Genomic DNA, 15167 nt, shown 5'->3' with positions numbered 1-15167 from the left:
CTCCAGGGGAATCAACTTTATGCCAAGTTCTCCAAGTGTGAATTCTGGCTAGAAGAGGTTCAGTTTCTGGGTCACATCATGAATAGTCAAGGTATCCATGTCGATCCTGCGAAGATTGAAGCAGTTAAGAGCTGGATTACGCCAAAGAACCCGTCTGAAGTCCGTTCTTTTCTCGGATTAGCGAGCTATTATCGACGATTTATCGAAGGATTCTCCAAGATCGCTGTGCCGCTTACCGCTTTTACGCATAAAGACAGGTCTTTTGTTTGGGGAACTGAACAAGAGTTTTATTTCCAAACCCTCAAGCATAAGCTTTGCAATGCTCCTGTTCTCACATTGCCCGATGGAAACGACGGTTTTATTGTCTACTGTGATGCTTCCAACCTTGGTCTTGGCTGTGTCCTCATGCAACGAGACAAGGTTATAGCTTACGCTTCTCGACAGCTCAAAATCCATGAGAAGAACTATACAACCCATGATCTCGAGCTAGGCGCGGTTGTTTTTGCATTAAAGATTTGGCGACACTACCTATATGGTACCAAGTGTACGATCTTCACCGATCATAGGAACCTGCAACATATCTTTGATTAGAAGGAACTCAATATGCGTCAACGCCGGTGGGTAGAACTTCTCAAAGATTATGACTGTGAGATTCGTTATCACCCAGGCAAAGCAAACGTCGTTGCCGACGCACTCAGCAGACGGAGTTATTTGCTCAGCATCCGCAATACCCAAGCCCAATACGATCTCGAAACTACACGCCTGTTTTAATGAACGCACCTTGAAGAGGGAGAGAATCTATCACGATGGAGCTCAGCTTGTAAGCAAATCGAATGGGATCTTCTATTTTCTGGACCGAATTTGGATCCCTAAGCGGACTGAATTGCTAAATTTGATGAACGAAGCCCACAAATCCCGGTATTCTATTCATCCCGGTGCCGATAAAATGTACCAGGACATTCGCTACAAGTACTGGTGGCCGGGCAAGAAAAGGGATATCGCTCTCTACGTTGGGAAGTGCCTGACTTGTGCAAGGGTCAAGGTTGAAAAAACGCTCGGTTCGGTTCGGATCGCTTTGTAAACGAACCGGGCACGAGCAAAGGTTTGATCGGTTCGGTTCGGCTCGTGAACAGCCCTAATTTTAATACAAAAACGTTCACCAAACATAAAGGAGGTACGTTTAGCCACACCCTACGGTACATTTAGACCACGTATAGTACTTGCCAAGTGAGGCCAAAGGGACGCCAAGGGTAAGAGCATGAGTGGCTTGGCGAACGTGGTGTGGACGGAGACGAGTGTGTGGGCCCTGTGCCAGCCCAGTGAACGCCAAACGAGCACACAACAAGCGAAGTGGGGTGAAAAAATAAATTATCGCCCATAGTTTAATAGTAGTATCAGTAACCCCTGACCGGCGGATTTCTCGATGTCAAAATGAACCTAATATTTTACCTATAAATACCTAACACACTCTCATCGTCTCCTCCGCCGATTATTCTCGAATTCTTGTTATCAGATCAGATCATATCAGATCTATCCATGGCAGCCTTCACCGGATCATCCACCCTACCTTCATGCCAATGCCTGGTATATCACTATCTCATCTGCAATCCATTTTCATTTCACTTTTCTCTTGCTTTCATCAATGTGTAACGTCTTTTCTTCATTGATCTTTGTTGTGTATATTTGATTTCTCTTTCAATTGCTTCTAGTTGTTAGATCTATGGATGAAAAAAAAAAAAACCCGAGCTTGATCGGTATACCGGAAACCCGAAAGGTTAGGGCCGGTTTACCTGAAACCCGATGGTCATGGGACCGGGTATGGGGTTGGATTTTTTTACGGGCATGGGGCGAGTATTGGATACTTGGCCTGATTACCTAAAACTATGGGGCATTAATTTACAACTGCGTATGGGACTAGGATTACTAATACAGTAATACCCGACCAATCGCCATCTCTACTGTGCTTCATAAACCCTAAAATACAATACTGTTGATTGTTGAAATGTAATTTTTTATAGTCCAGTTTTCAGCAATAATTGATAACTTACTAGTTAAAAATTTGACTCAGACGGTTCATTTTGTTTAGGTTATAGGCTGTCAGTGTTGTAAGAACCGCTAGGCGCTAGTCGGGCGGTGAGGTACCGACTAGCGATTAATCGGGATTAATAGGGATTAATCGAAATTAATCGGATCGAGATTTTTATATGTAATTTTTAGTTATTTATATACACACACATTTTTATATGCAGTTTAATAAAGTAAACATGTTTTAACCCCTCATTGACCCATTTTTTTAAGTAATTGGAAAGAATTTATAAGGTTTGGTCGAAATTTAGCCGGCGTATGGCCAAATTTTGGCTAGATTAGGACCGCCGTTGACCGCCTAGCGATTAATTGGCCATTAATCGGTGAACCTCCGATTAGTGATTAATCGGAGACTAGTTGGGAGTTTTACAACCATGTAGGCTGTAGTTTCAAGTTTTTGTTAAATTGTTGCTTTTCAGCTGCAGATGTTTAATGATTTAGGCTATTATGTGTTGAGATGGCTGTAGGTGCCAACTCTTTACATATGGTTTGACTCAAAGAAAGAATCAAAGATTTCTTATATAAGTTGACCAAAAAGAGTTTGACTAGTAGCAACTAAGTATTAAATAAACCACACTTGTTAAGATGCAACACTAATACACAAAATTTTCAGTTTTCTTATTAATTGACTACTTTTGAGATTTAATAATTTGTCAAAGCTTTTATTAAGTTAAATAATATTTTTATGTTTTATTTGTTTGTGCAATGACTGAGAGTAAAACTTAGTGCTACTAGTTTAGATATATATATCTCTTTATACTTCTGTTTAAAATGATTTTATTCAGGCACCAACAAGGGTCTCTGGCCTGAAGATGGTTTCTTTCTCCAATATGGGAAGAACCAATCTCCCATTGTCATTCCGCCGCCTTCAAATTTCATGTGCTGTAAGTTATTCTTCTTTTGTTGCGATTATATGCTGGCATTTGTATAAATATACATGTAATAAACCATTGTCTTTAGTGTCTTGCATCCCTATTCTTGTATTTTAAACAAATCAGGGTCAAAATGACCAGGCTAGGGCGGTTGGGTAAGTGGGTAATAGATCAAAATAAATTTGGGTTAAAATGTGTTTTTTTGTCCGGGTTGAAACAGGTTTGGCTGACCCACAACCATGTTTTTCTCCATTTCTATTAATAGTCACATGTTAATTATGCTTACCATACATTATTATTGCAATAATAGTGTAAATCTTTGAATAAACGGTTTAGGAGGATGTGTGCATTACATTAGAGGTGCTAAACGGGTCGTGTTCGCAGGTTGGCGGGTTCAACCCGACCCGAACCCGAAAATTCTACACGAACCCGAAAATCGTATTGTACATATTAACCCGAACACGACCCAAAACTTCATGGGTTGACCCGAACCCGACCCGTTAACTTAAAACGGGTTCACGGGTTCAACCTGAAACTGACCCTAGCCCGTTTAGACTAAACCTAAACCCGCAATTTTCGTGTTAGGTTCGTGTCAGAAATTCACACCCCTACATAACATAAAAAGAGATTTTGGTGACTTTCATCTCATTGGACTTGTTCCCCTTTTAGCAAACTTCTTTTTTATTTGACCCGTTTGAATTAAAACAAAACCCAAGTATACGCATCATGAACTATAAGCCGATGTATATTCATTTAGGTATCTTTTCTTAAAACTCGAAACTCATTCCACACATTTTTTTTTTCTGCAGGCCAAACCAGAGACAGTAGACAAGGTTTGCAACATAGTGAGAAAACAACTGGCTCTAAAAGAAGATATGTCAGTTTCTGGTGAATCAAAGTTTGCTGCACTGGGAGCTGATTCACTTGACACGGTACTCCAAACTATAATCTTTATTTTTTGATGAATTTGTTTCCAATTTGATTTTTCTTTTTGTAGTTTTCAATTCTGACTAGATTTACATTTGCAGGTCGAGATTGTGATGGGGCTTGAGGAAGAGTTTGGTATCACCGTTGAAGAAGAGAGTGCCCAGAATATTGCGACGGTTCAAGATGCTGCAGATCTTATCGAGAAGATTCTTGAGAAAGACAGTGCGTAATCAGTGAGGTTCTGGTATACTTTTTCTTGTTTTTGTTGATTTCAACTGTTCCTGGTGTTTGTTGGTGTATCATGGAGTATTGTTAGTTGTTTTTCAGTTCTTAGTTGGTATGCTGGTGACAGGATTAGAGTGGTATTTTTAATGAATTTGCTTGCTACAATAAATAAACTATTACTATATCAAAGTCTCTTGGTTAAGACGAGATATACACGTTGGTAGCGTCGATCAAATACCGTTTGATAAGAGCTTCTGCAGTGCAAGCCCCGTCGACGTTTAACAAAAGTCACAAACACTAAATCTGCTTGTTGTATAACAGGGACAAATGTATCAAAAGCATAAAAGTGAAATATGAGACAAATCTGTGTAAATGCGTAATCCTTCATATGGTGTCAATGTCTAACCCGTTGGACCTGTTTTCAACATCTTAACATATACTTAAATGGGTTGGGTCTTCTTGCGTTGGGTTACTATTATCATGGTTTGGGTTGACGACTTGACGGCTATTTAAAAAAAAAAATCGGGGACGGCTATTTAAAAAAAAATCTTTTAATTATTTTCTATATAAACCAAACATTCCTTACTCGTTTTTACCATTCAAAAATTCAAAAATCACTATCAAATTCCAAAAAAAATATATAAAATGAATTCTTCAAGTTCAAGCGATTCGTATGATAAATTTGGGTGTGGACTAGTGGAGCCCACACTTGCCACGTGTCGAACAATGCCTCCAGCCCAAGCCCCTCCACACCCCATAGTCTTAATTTAAGAAAAGAAGGGTATGATGGTCTTTTCTCCTAACTTTCGAGCTGATTTGGTAGAACATGTTTCGACACTTTCTAGATTCAACTCCAATGTAGATGAAGATGAATATGATTGATTTTTTTTGGTGGTATAATGTATTTTTTTATTGTAGTTATTTATTTTAAATAAAATGTGTTTTTAAAATTATTTACTAAATTCTATGATTAATATAGAAAAAAAATAAGAAATTTAGGTGCCACATGGTACCCCAACGCCGCCTAACCACGCCCCTTCCACACCCCACTTTTTTGGGTGTGGACTAGTGGAGCCCACACTTGCCACGTGTCGAACAATGCCTCCAGCCCAAGCCCCTCCACACCCCATAGTCTTAATTTAAGAAAAGAAGGGTATGATGGTCTTTTCTCCTTTTAACTAGTTTCCTTCTTGATTTTCAAACGGCTATCACTTTTTTATACGTTAATTTTTTTATATTACACCGTATTAACGAGCATTTCATGCTCTTTAATACGAGCAACCTATTGCTATAGTGTTCTTAAAAATAATTTACATGACTTTGAATACCCCTTACGTGATTTTGAATACCTAGTATCCATTACATGATTTTGAATACCCGGTACATCACTGCGCGATTTTTGAATACCCATTACATGATTACACATTCAACATAAATCATTACGAATTCAATGTAAATTCATTATCTGATTACACATTCAAAATGATTTGTTATAACTAATGTTAATACAATTATATTTATTACGTGATTAGACATTCAATAATAAGAACATGATTGTTTATGCTTTATCACATGGTTAAATCTCTAATATACGACATTATGTTGCTATTATAAGTTGGTTTGCTAATGTTTTGTATATAATTTATCCTTAATACGTGATTATACCTGAAATATTAGGTATTCCATATGAAATATTATGTATTACATTTTTGTTTATACGTAATTACATAATCACTCAGTAGGGTTTCATATAAATACTATAATGAAATCACGTAATCACGAAATGGGTATTTAAAATCATGTAGGCATGTAATAATATATAGTCAACTATTGTTACATAATTACGTAATCACTTAGTGGTGTTTCATAGGGCTGGCAATTCTGACACGAACACGATAACACGACACGAACCTACACGAAGTTAACAGGTTTTGTGTTTGACCTTAACAGGTTTCGTGTCTAAACAGGTCGACACGATAAGACCTGTTTAAATTTCGTGTCTAAACAGGTTAAAACCCGTTAACCTGTTAAGACCCGTTAGTAACCTGTTTATAATTTAAATTAAAAAGATATATCAAATATGTGGGGTTAACATGTCATGTTCGTGTCTTAACAGGTCGTGTTCGTGTCTTAACAGGTCATGTTCGTGTCTTAACAGGTCGTGTTCGTGTCTTAAACAGGTCATATGATATGTTGATAACATTTTCGTGTCTTAGCAGGTCATTTCGTGTAACCTGTTTATTAACAGGTTCGTGTTCGTGTTTGGAAAATCAAACACGATAAGATTTCGTGTCGTGTTCGTGTTTACAGGTTTCGTGTTCGTGTCTTATCGGATTCGTGTCTTAACAGATCGGGTTGACCCGATATGCCAGCCCTAGTGTTTCACATGAAATCAAGTAATCACGCAATGAATATTCAAAATCACGTAGTCACTTACTGGGGTATTCAAAATCATGTAATCACGTAATAGGTTTTCAAAATCCTTCAATTTTTTTAAAGAAAAATATAACAATAGGCTGCTTGAATTAAAGAAAATGAAATGCTCGTTAATATAATGTAATTTTTATAAAAAAAAATATTAACGTATGAAAAAAGTTATAGTCGTTTGAAAATCAAGGGGGGAGTGGGTTTTCCTGATTTGCCCTTTTCTCCACATGTTTCAATTGTTTTTAGTTATATGAATTCTATATTTGGAGACCACTTAATCTCAACCATTGATCTTGTAAATAAATGGTCAAACTTTTTTCCTACATTTCGTACACTTATTTCCTCTTGTAGAATAACTTTTCTCTTTACAAATAATCTAATAGGGCTTTCGCTCCTTTCTCATCCATTACTTCCATTACTTGATCCTTTTTCCCTCCTCGTTGCGAGATATATGTGCCCATTTGTAACCTGTTTCGAGAATTATTGTCGGCATGCTTTTAAAACATGGCGAATTCGAATTGTTGTGTTATGATGGATGTTGGTTTCGTATTTCAAATCCTATCTTACTTTCAACTTAAAGTATTTCGTGGATATATGAAATCAGCAATCGGATAAGACAAAAAGTGTTTAGCGAGAACAAGATATTCTTCCATGTGAAAATGATTGATAAAATCGTGTCTTAAATAGACCAAATGATTTTCTTTATATAAGGGTTGAACCATCACAATGTTTTAGTTGCTGGGTAGTTACAATAGTTATGCTAGGGGAAACCATAAGTAGGAACTTTTGTAAACAGCTCAATTTGTTAAGTTTCCAATACAACCAATTTTGCCACTGATGCATAGTAGCCAGTAGCCACTAATGATTATTTTTCTACCGATGAACAAAGTTGCTAGGGGCTCTGCCTTTTGGACCCTCATTAAGGCATTAACCCGGACCCCACCAAGGAGGCAATGCTCTCTTGGATCCTCCATTAGAGGCTTCGCCCATATGAAACATTGAGATTCTATGGTGCTATGTATACACCACACCCCCGTATCAATGTTTATTGTTATTTATCATATGGTGTTTAAGTAAATCCCAGTCATCCAAATAATTTGACGACAAACAATCAACACACTAAATGGTGGACACAATCGTGGTAGGTAGTTGTCAATTTATCATTAGTGGTGGCCTTAAAAAGACAAACACCGGTGAAGGTGTAGTATTAAGTTGTTATCAACATATGCAAATATGTATGTATTTATTTGTTTTACTTGTAATAGTTGAAATATTTAAAAAATATAACATTTTTATTCTCTTTGGATTTACTAATATTCAGATTTGTAATATATAAATCGTATTCTGTTTTGATCATTAAAAATCCCTAGGATCCTATTCAACTGCAAAATGTCTCAAATACTTTGAAGTTTGAAGCACTGATATTCTTGGCAAGGTTCTAGGCCGTCGTTCGAATTCCAAAGCATGGCCGGCGATACTTTCGCTAAAGCGTGCTCATTGGTAATGAAATTATCAACCACGCAAAGAGAGTACGCATGAATACCTCGACATCCACGGTTAACTTTGAGAATGCATAAAACAGTACTTATTTTTATGAGAATGCGTAAAATGGTACTTCTTTTAAACACTGTTGATCAAGACTGGAGATCATTCATGCATGCAGTGTTCTTGGTGATTATACAGTCTTTGAAACCGACTTCTAGATGTGTTGATCAAAGTCAATCGTTAGGCGTTCCAATCCACCACCATCCAATGATCAAGTCAGTAAAAATCATCCGGTGTAGTTTTGTTAAAAGTGTATGTATGCTACGTATGTGAAAGACGGATGACTATATTAAGAAATGAGAGAAATAAAACCACTGCGAAATAGGAGAGAACCCCTCTCCTAGTAAGGTTAATAAAAACATTCACAGTTGTAAAAATAAAAACGGTCAAGTCAGAGGAGCCATTTACAGTATCTGGCGTGTAAGAGCGTATGTATCATGTGTAGCATGAGATAAGAGATGAGGATAGTGAGAGATGGAGTTGGGATAGCAGGGAAGAAGGAATCCATATTTTTGTAATTTAAATGACAAATTAATAATGTATTATCTTACATCCCCCCAATCACTTACACTATTAACCCGCATCTTGTCAAACAAGACTCAGCTCATCAACTCCAACGTTGTCTATGGATTGAATGGCAGCAAGTACCTTCCTTAAAGCTGCAAGTTCTTCACCTGCATCACATATAAACGCAGAAGCTTGCCTGCCTGATAACGTTGCTCCTTCCATGCTATCTATATAATCCTGTATGCATTAAAAAATATACGTTAATAAATAATAATCCTCCATACCCCAGGATCAAAACGATACTTTTCTGTGTCCAAACGGGTTGGGTTAAATAATGTTAATAACATTTCATAAAAACATTTCAACAAGAATGAAATGGGTGAGACCTGTTTTGTATATGAACCCGCCAGGAAAAAGTTCTTCACCGGTGTCTTCTGATCAGGTCTAAATGGATCTTTACCGGGTCCCTCTCGGTACAATGATTGACCAATCTTGACCACAGATGACCAAGTAACTTCCAGACCTTGGGAAGACGGGAATAAAGCCAAAACCTAGTCCAATGGGAAAAAAACCATATAATTAAATAAATAAATATATATAAACATGAAAGCAGGTTCTTTAAAACAAAAGGTCAAAGACATCTATGCAACCTGTTTAGAAACACGGCTTATAATTTCTTCATTTGGTAAAGGCATGTACGGGTCTCCTGGAGTCAACACACATCTGAATCATAAAAAAAGTACTCCATGAGTTACAAATGCAGCATATATATTATTATATTTTATAATATATAATTCCTTACTGGAGCAATGAGCCTTGTCCCTCAATATAATAATCTTCAGGTGAAGCCAGTGCCAGGTCAGCAAAACAGGAAAAATCTGCATCAGGGGTATAAAGGAGATTGTCCAACCCTGCAGCTTGCCTCAATTGCCTAGAAATTAATAATTTAGATGTTAATTCAGACGAAATATCTGAAATATACCGGGGATAGAAGCAGATCTGTATCTCAGCGAATCAGATTTGGACACATAAGCTCACCTAGATCGTTCTAGATCCTGCAATTCTGTTACCCAGCCATTGTACCGAAGTTGCACGGTCACAACGGGAACACCAACTAATTTGTAGATATTGTCAAAGAATTCCCATTCCCTCCAATTAGAAGGCAAAAGTCTCTTGATACCAGGGACATCACATGCTGCCATTTGATGGGACTTTGTTAATTACTTATATTTGTTGGATATATATATAGATATATACACACACACTTTTGGGTGGGGGAGGGGTTGAGGTATAAATATGTACAAACCTGCTATATATGCATCTGCTTTCACAATTTTCTTTTGAGTAGCCTGGAAAAGTTCAATAATCAAGCAGAATAATGTTACTTTTATGTAAAATTAAAATGGTGATAACTTTTAAGCTACCAAACAGTGTTTATACACACACACATATATACACGTATATACGTGTATATATGTGTGTGTGTATACACACACATGCAAGTTTATGTGTGTGTATTTTTCAAGTTCCGAGAAAATAGAACTTGGGCAAAGTTTTATGATTTATGTAACAAACTTTTTTTTTCAAGTTTACACTGCAATGGCAGGCTTTAAGGATTAAAGCATATTAGTTCATGAAAGTCGAAACACATTGTAGGAATTTCTTAAGTTTAAGGATTAAAAAGGAACTCCAATAAATTTCAAATTGTGCTTATGGAAAGAACTCATAAATAAATAATACTACATGAACTGCACTTGCAATAGCATTTCATAGTGGAATTAAAGTCAACTTTTTATTTATTGGTCCTTTATTGATGTGTTTCATTCTCACTGATGGATTTTAGCATTTTTTATAAAAGCTAGTGGTGCACTGGTGCTAGACCTGACATGCACCAACTACTGAGCCACCACTGTTGTACCAAATTGCAGAAACTAGTAAATAATTAGATAGACCATTGTACGCGTATAAAATAACAAAATATTTTCAGTCATTAACAGAGTGAAAAAGGTAGCTTCGACAATAGACCACATATTATCAATTTGGTAACGGATTTGACTCTCATTTACCGCCATCATTTAGGCATGCGACCTTTTTATATGATCTTATTTTGAAAACTATTATAACATATGCAAGTATGTAACCAAACATCCTTATACCAAGTCCATAAGCATGTATTACCAAATAAGTTATCTTAACAACTAATTCACAAATATAGAAGAGAATGAGTGTACCTTAGACATAGCAAGCCCTGTAACGTATGTGTCTCCATTAGCTGATTTCTCATAAAGAATCTCTCGGCACCCCCATCTGAGATGGAACCTGAACTAGCATAACCATATTATTAGTTGCAATAAATCACATTTTTCCGAAGCATAATTGCACTTTAATTTCTTTGATATAAGGTCTTTATTGTCCATATACTAATTATTTCATACTGTTATTCATGATTAAATTAAGCAACTTGAAATAATCATACCTTCCTCCTTTTTCTATAATATAATCTCTGATAGGACCACTTAGGTAGACATCAGGAGAACCCTTAAGCATACGTAACAGTGAGGCCTCTGTCTTGGTGGCAAATAACGAAAAAATGGTGAGCATACACCGTGCACTGATATTATCACAGTCAATAAATCCAAGAGCATAAGCAACAGGGTCCCACATTCTTTGAATACTTGTTCGGGTTCCCCCTTTAGACATAAACCATTCAGAGAAGCTAATCTGTTGAAAAGTCATTATCAGCCCTGTTAGAAACTTACACATAAAAGAAGAGTAAATTATTAATCTTTGACCATGGTTCTTACGTTATCGAGGTTCCGTATTTGTGTCATCGCTCCATCTGGGTCAACAAGTGCCCTCACAACTGGACTTAAAGCAAGTGCAACAGCATTTCTGGCTTTATCATATGTCTGCATATCAAGATACAACAATTTAATTAATGGATGAGACGCATATGATATAATCATTACAGAAAAACTGTAATTCCATTAATATGATGTTACCTTAAGCTGATTTGTAGTTAAAAATGCGTTAATCCCGTGTAATGGTGCTCCAACAGGAAAACGAAAATCAAGTTCTGCAGTGAGTACATTAAATTAAGAATATATTAAGTATTTAACTAGCGTATATTAATTAGTAAAGAATTTCTGAACTAAACTTAAAACTTACCGCCAAGTTCTCCTCCTTTGTTTACAAAAGTGTGAGTATGATCCTTGACTAGAAGATTCTTCTCAGCACCAACCTAGGTTACAAACAAACCCCACAAAACTTATCAAAGATCCTTACAAATGGACGTTTTCATATCAACTGTGAATTTGTTATATTTGTTTCAGAATCTGCAAAGGGGTTTCACCTTTTTCAGAAGACGGAAAAGATTATTGTAACAACCAAAGAAAACATGGAGTCCCATTTCAATGTGGTTTCCTTGTTTATCAACAAATGAACCGACTTTTCCACCGATAAAGGTCCTTGACTCGTATATATCCACCTGCAGTATTAGAACAGTTGTTTGGTGACAATTTGAAGTGAAGTCATGTGTGCAAACTTGGTAAAGCATAGTTAAACAATTTACTCTACTGCACCAAAAGGCAAGCCTAAACCGATGATATAACCGACACATTCTCATATTTCTTTTCAATCAAGTTGTTAAAAGCAAAGTAGTTAAGAACACATATTAGCACTGTCAAAAGTGGTAAGAAAGAAAACTTTTAAATACCTCATGCCCTTGATCTAAAAGCTCCACCGCGGTTGACATGCCAGCAAGGCCAGCACCTATGATAGCCACTTTCAATTTAGGTCCCCGATAATGTTCAGGTTCCGGTGGAAATAATCCTTTTGGAGCTGATTATTCAGTAACACAACAAGCAAATCTGAGCTCAGTACCATGTCATGTTTACTTAAAGAAAGACGATAACGCGATAAAGTTAACATCACAACAACTTAACACCTAAACATTAAGCACTACCACAATTTTAATCCAGGGGTTGCTCAAAATTATAAACCAACGTGTAAGCGGAAGCAGAAATGAAACTGGTAATCTAATCACCATTATTGTCACTGTTGGCTCAACTCTTGTTTGGCCCGAGCGAGGGGTCCAACCCTGTAATTAAATGGGTTTATTAACGGTAACAAGTCACAAGTTGGTGAACTTGGGGGGACCAAATTTGACAAGTTGGTTAAAATGGTTTAGTTTCCTAATTATATTATAATTAGTATGGTAATGCCTTGGCTAGCAAGTTAGGATTAGTCTATATAAACCAAGTTAGGGTTTGAGATTATTATGAGAGAAACCGAGTTATTGTTTGAGAGTTGTAATCAGTTTTTAGAGTTATATTTTTCTGATTAATAAAACTGAGAGTTATTCAATCCATATTCATCGTGTGTTATTCGGTTTGATTTTTGATTGGGACTTGAGTCATAACTGAAATATCATTGTCTGTTAAGGCAATAATTCTAAGCCTGCATCATAATTCAGAAACTGGCATAAGAATTATTATGCTAAGCTTGTCAAGAAAAGCCCCAAATTGCAGTGTCAGTACAAGACAACTGCAGAGCCAGATGAACATCACATAATCAAATTAATTAAAAATCTATACTCCCTAAGTTCCAAAACAATAGAATTAGAAATCTCCGTTAACAAACTAGGCAATCACATTAAAATTCCAACAAATACTACAATTCTGAAAATCTCGTGACATCTTAGTAACAAATTCTATACTCATATTATTATCCTAAGCAATCATGTAAAAAAAAATCAACAAAAACATATACTATCAGATAATAACAGAGTAATCAACAACCATAAGTACAGTCTATACCAGCTAAACAGCTATTAATCTAACCAAACAACAGTTTCAACAATCAAACATCACAATTAAACCTAATTTACCATTAGTTCTCATATCCGAAACATCTCTGTCCAAATCTGACCGAATTACGGCCTTGCGAACCTTCAATCGAGTCAATTGACGGCTCCGGCGACACCGTAACAACGTACTGGTAGTAGTATGAAAAGAACTACGAGTTCCGGCAGCAGAAGTGGCCGGAAAACAGAGAGAAGCGGTGGAAGATGATGAAGTAGCCATGTAACTAACTTAACATTCAGAGAAGCAACCGCTTTTGTGTTCTCTATCTGAGATTAGATAGAGAATTGAAGAGAAATTGAGTGATTGTGTTTGAGTATGCAAATTGGGTGAGAAGTAGAGAGAGAGAGTATCTGAAATGGAGGAGATGCTAGTGGTGAAGGTTTTGTCACGATACTGGAAGTTGGAACTAACGCAACATGACATGAGAACCTAAGATACCGTCTATCTCTTGACAAAATTAATATGGATAATATAATAATAATACGGTTTTATTTTATTAACTTTTTTTTTTTTTTTGAACGGTGACTTTCTTTTTTAGTGACCTAATGTCACACCGCCTAAACGACGGCCCTAGTCAAGATATGTCTAGACTACGTTGCCTTAACCAGGGCCCGCGTTGGGTTGGCCAGACTTGGTTACGACGTTTCTCCGGAAACCGTACTGCCTCCACACAAGATGTCTCGCGGAAGTAACAGCCGGATGAAGACCGGGGTACGGCTCAGAATCGAAACCCCCTCGGTGGGTTTGTACCATCATTGCTCATTATCCAACCCAATATGACACAAATGGGAATTGAACTTGAGTCTCAATTGGAAAACCCAAGTCTCCTACCACTTGGCCACAAGTGGAGGGATTTTTATTTTATTAATTGGTTTGTTGATTTAAATACACAACACGATACACAATTAAATAACGTGCTTATCTATCTATATATACTTAAAAATTTAGTTATATCAATTTTTTACAACCTTCATTATGAGTCTCTTAAATACATTTGTGTATGGCAGACTAAAAGTCTCAAACAAAACTCTATATTTTTACATTTTTCTTCCCATTTTGCCATGCTTTCCCTACATCAAACCCTCAGAATGTTATCATCAGTTTCTCAACTCAATCGTTCCCTTTAATCGTTGCCCTTTGATTCCTGAATTGCCCCAATCGATTCTCCTTCCCTCAAATCAGTTTTAATCGAATGGTGCTCTTCCCCTTTAATGCCACCGCTAAAGCTTCCTTCACCTTCTGTCTATACAAAACAACCTTTTTTCTGTCTTTGTATCTTAATTTTCTCCGGCGAATACGCATGTTATAGTGACAAAGAGGGAAATCCGGTGTTCCTTCTGATGCTTCCGATTGCATATTCAGAGAAGTGAGTGAGGGAGAACCAGAGAACACAGAGAAAGAAGGAGATGCATGAGCGGCTATTAACAGGGGTTAAAGCGATGTCAGTTCAGTCGTCTAGGGTTCCGACAGAGTCGTTCAACAGATGAGCTGTAATCCGGGTTTTAAATTACAAGGTAATTCAAAGGTTCTTCAAAATCTATGGGTTCTGTTTAGATTCTTGGGCGTTTTTAATCACTTAATTTTCGTGGTAGTTATTATTTGTAGTTGAAAGATCGAAAAGGATTTCATGGACTTGAATTCAAAAGATTCCAATTTCATGGTCAAAGATGAAGCTGATGAAGTATGCAAAGAATCAGGTTTTTTGTTATATTTT

The 15167-nt window shown here is 36.8% G+C and overlaps 2 protein-coding genes across 2 annotated transcripts; one reads left to right on the top strand and one right to left on the bottom strand.

The window, feature by feature from the left end:
* The first annotated feature begins 1234 nt into the window (after nt 1-1234).
* LOC110909343 (acyl carrier protein 1, chloroplastic) lies at nt 1235-4311 on the top strand. The gene is made up of 4 exons (XM_022154369.2): nt 1235-1584; nt 2871-2969; nt 3767-3889; nt 3986-4311. The coding sequence occupies exons 1-4, from the start codon at nt 1537-1539 to the stop codon at nt 4112-4114; spliced, it is 399 nt and encodes a 132-aa protein (XP_022010061.1). The 5' UTR covers nt 1235-1536; the 3' UTR covers nt 4115-4311.
* A 4085-nt stretch (nt 4312-8396) lies between these two features.
* On the bottom strand, nt 8397-13896 carry LOC110909342 (zeta-carotene desaturase, chloroplastic/chromoplastic). The gene is made up of 14 exons (XM_022154368.2): nt 13477-13896; nt 12304-12428; nt 11941-12075; nt 11757-11829; nt 11591-11664; nt 11393-11497; nt 11065-11309; nt 10820-10907; nt 9895-9937; nt 9627-9783; nt 9391-9519; nt 9239-9311; nt 8975-9139; nt 8397-8825 (listed from the first exon to the last, which is right to left on the bottom strand). The coding sequence occupies exons 1-14, from the start codon at nt 13670-13672 to the stop codon at nt 8670-8672; spliced, it is 1764 nt and encodes a 587-aa protein (XP_022010060.1). The 5' UTR covers nt 13673-13896; the 3' UTR covers nt 8397-8669.
* Nucleotides 13897-15167: the final 1271 nt, after the last annotated feature.

This window comes from Helianthus annuus, chromosome 14, assembly GCF_002127325.2.
Source record: "Helianthus annuus cultivar XRQ/B chromosome 14, HanXRQr2.0-SUNRISE, whole genome shotgun sequence".
NCBI classification, from domain to species: domain Eukaryota; kingdom Viridiplantae; phylum Streptophyta; class Magnoliopsida; order Asterales; family Asteraceae; genus Helianthus; species Helianthus annuus.
Note: the sequence above shows the minus strand (reverse complement) of the source record. Positions and strands in the feature narration are given on the sequence as shown.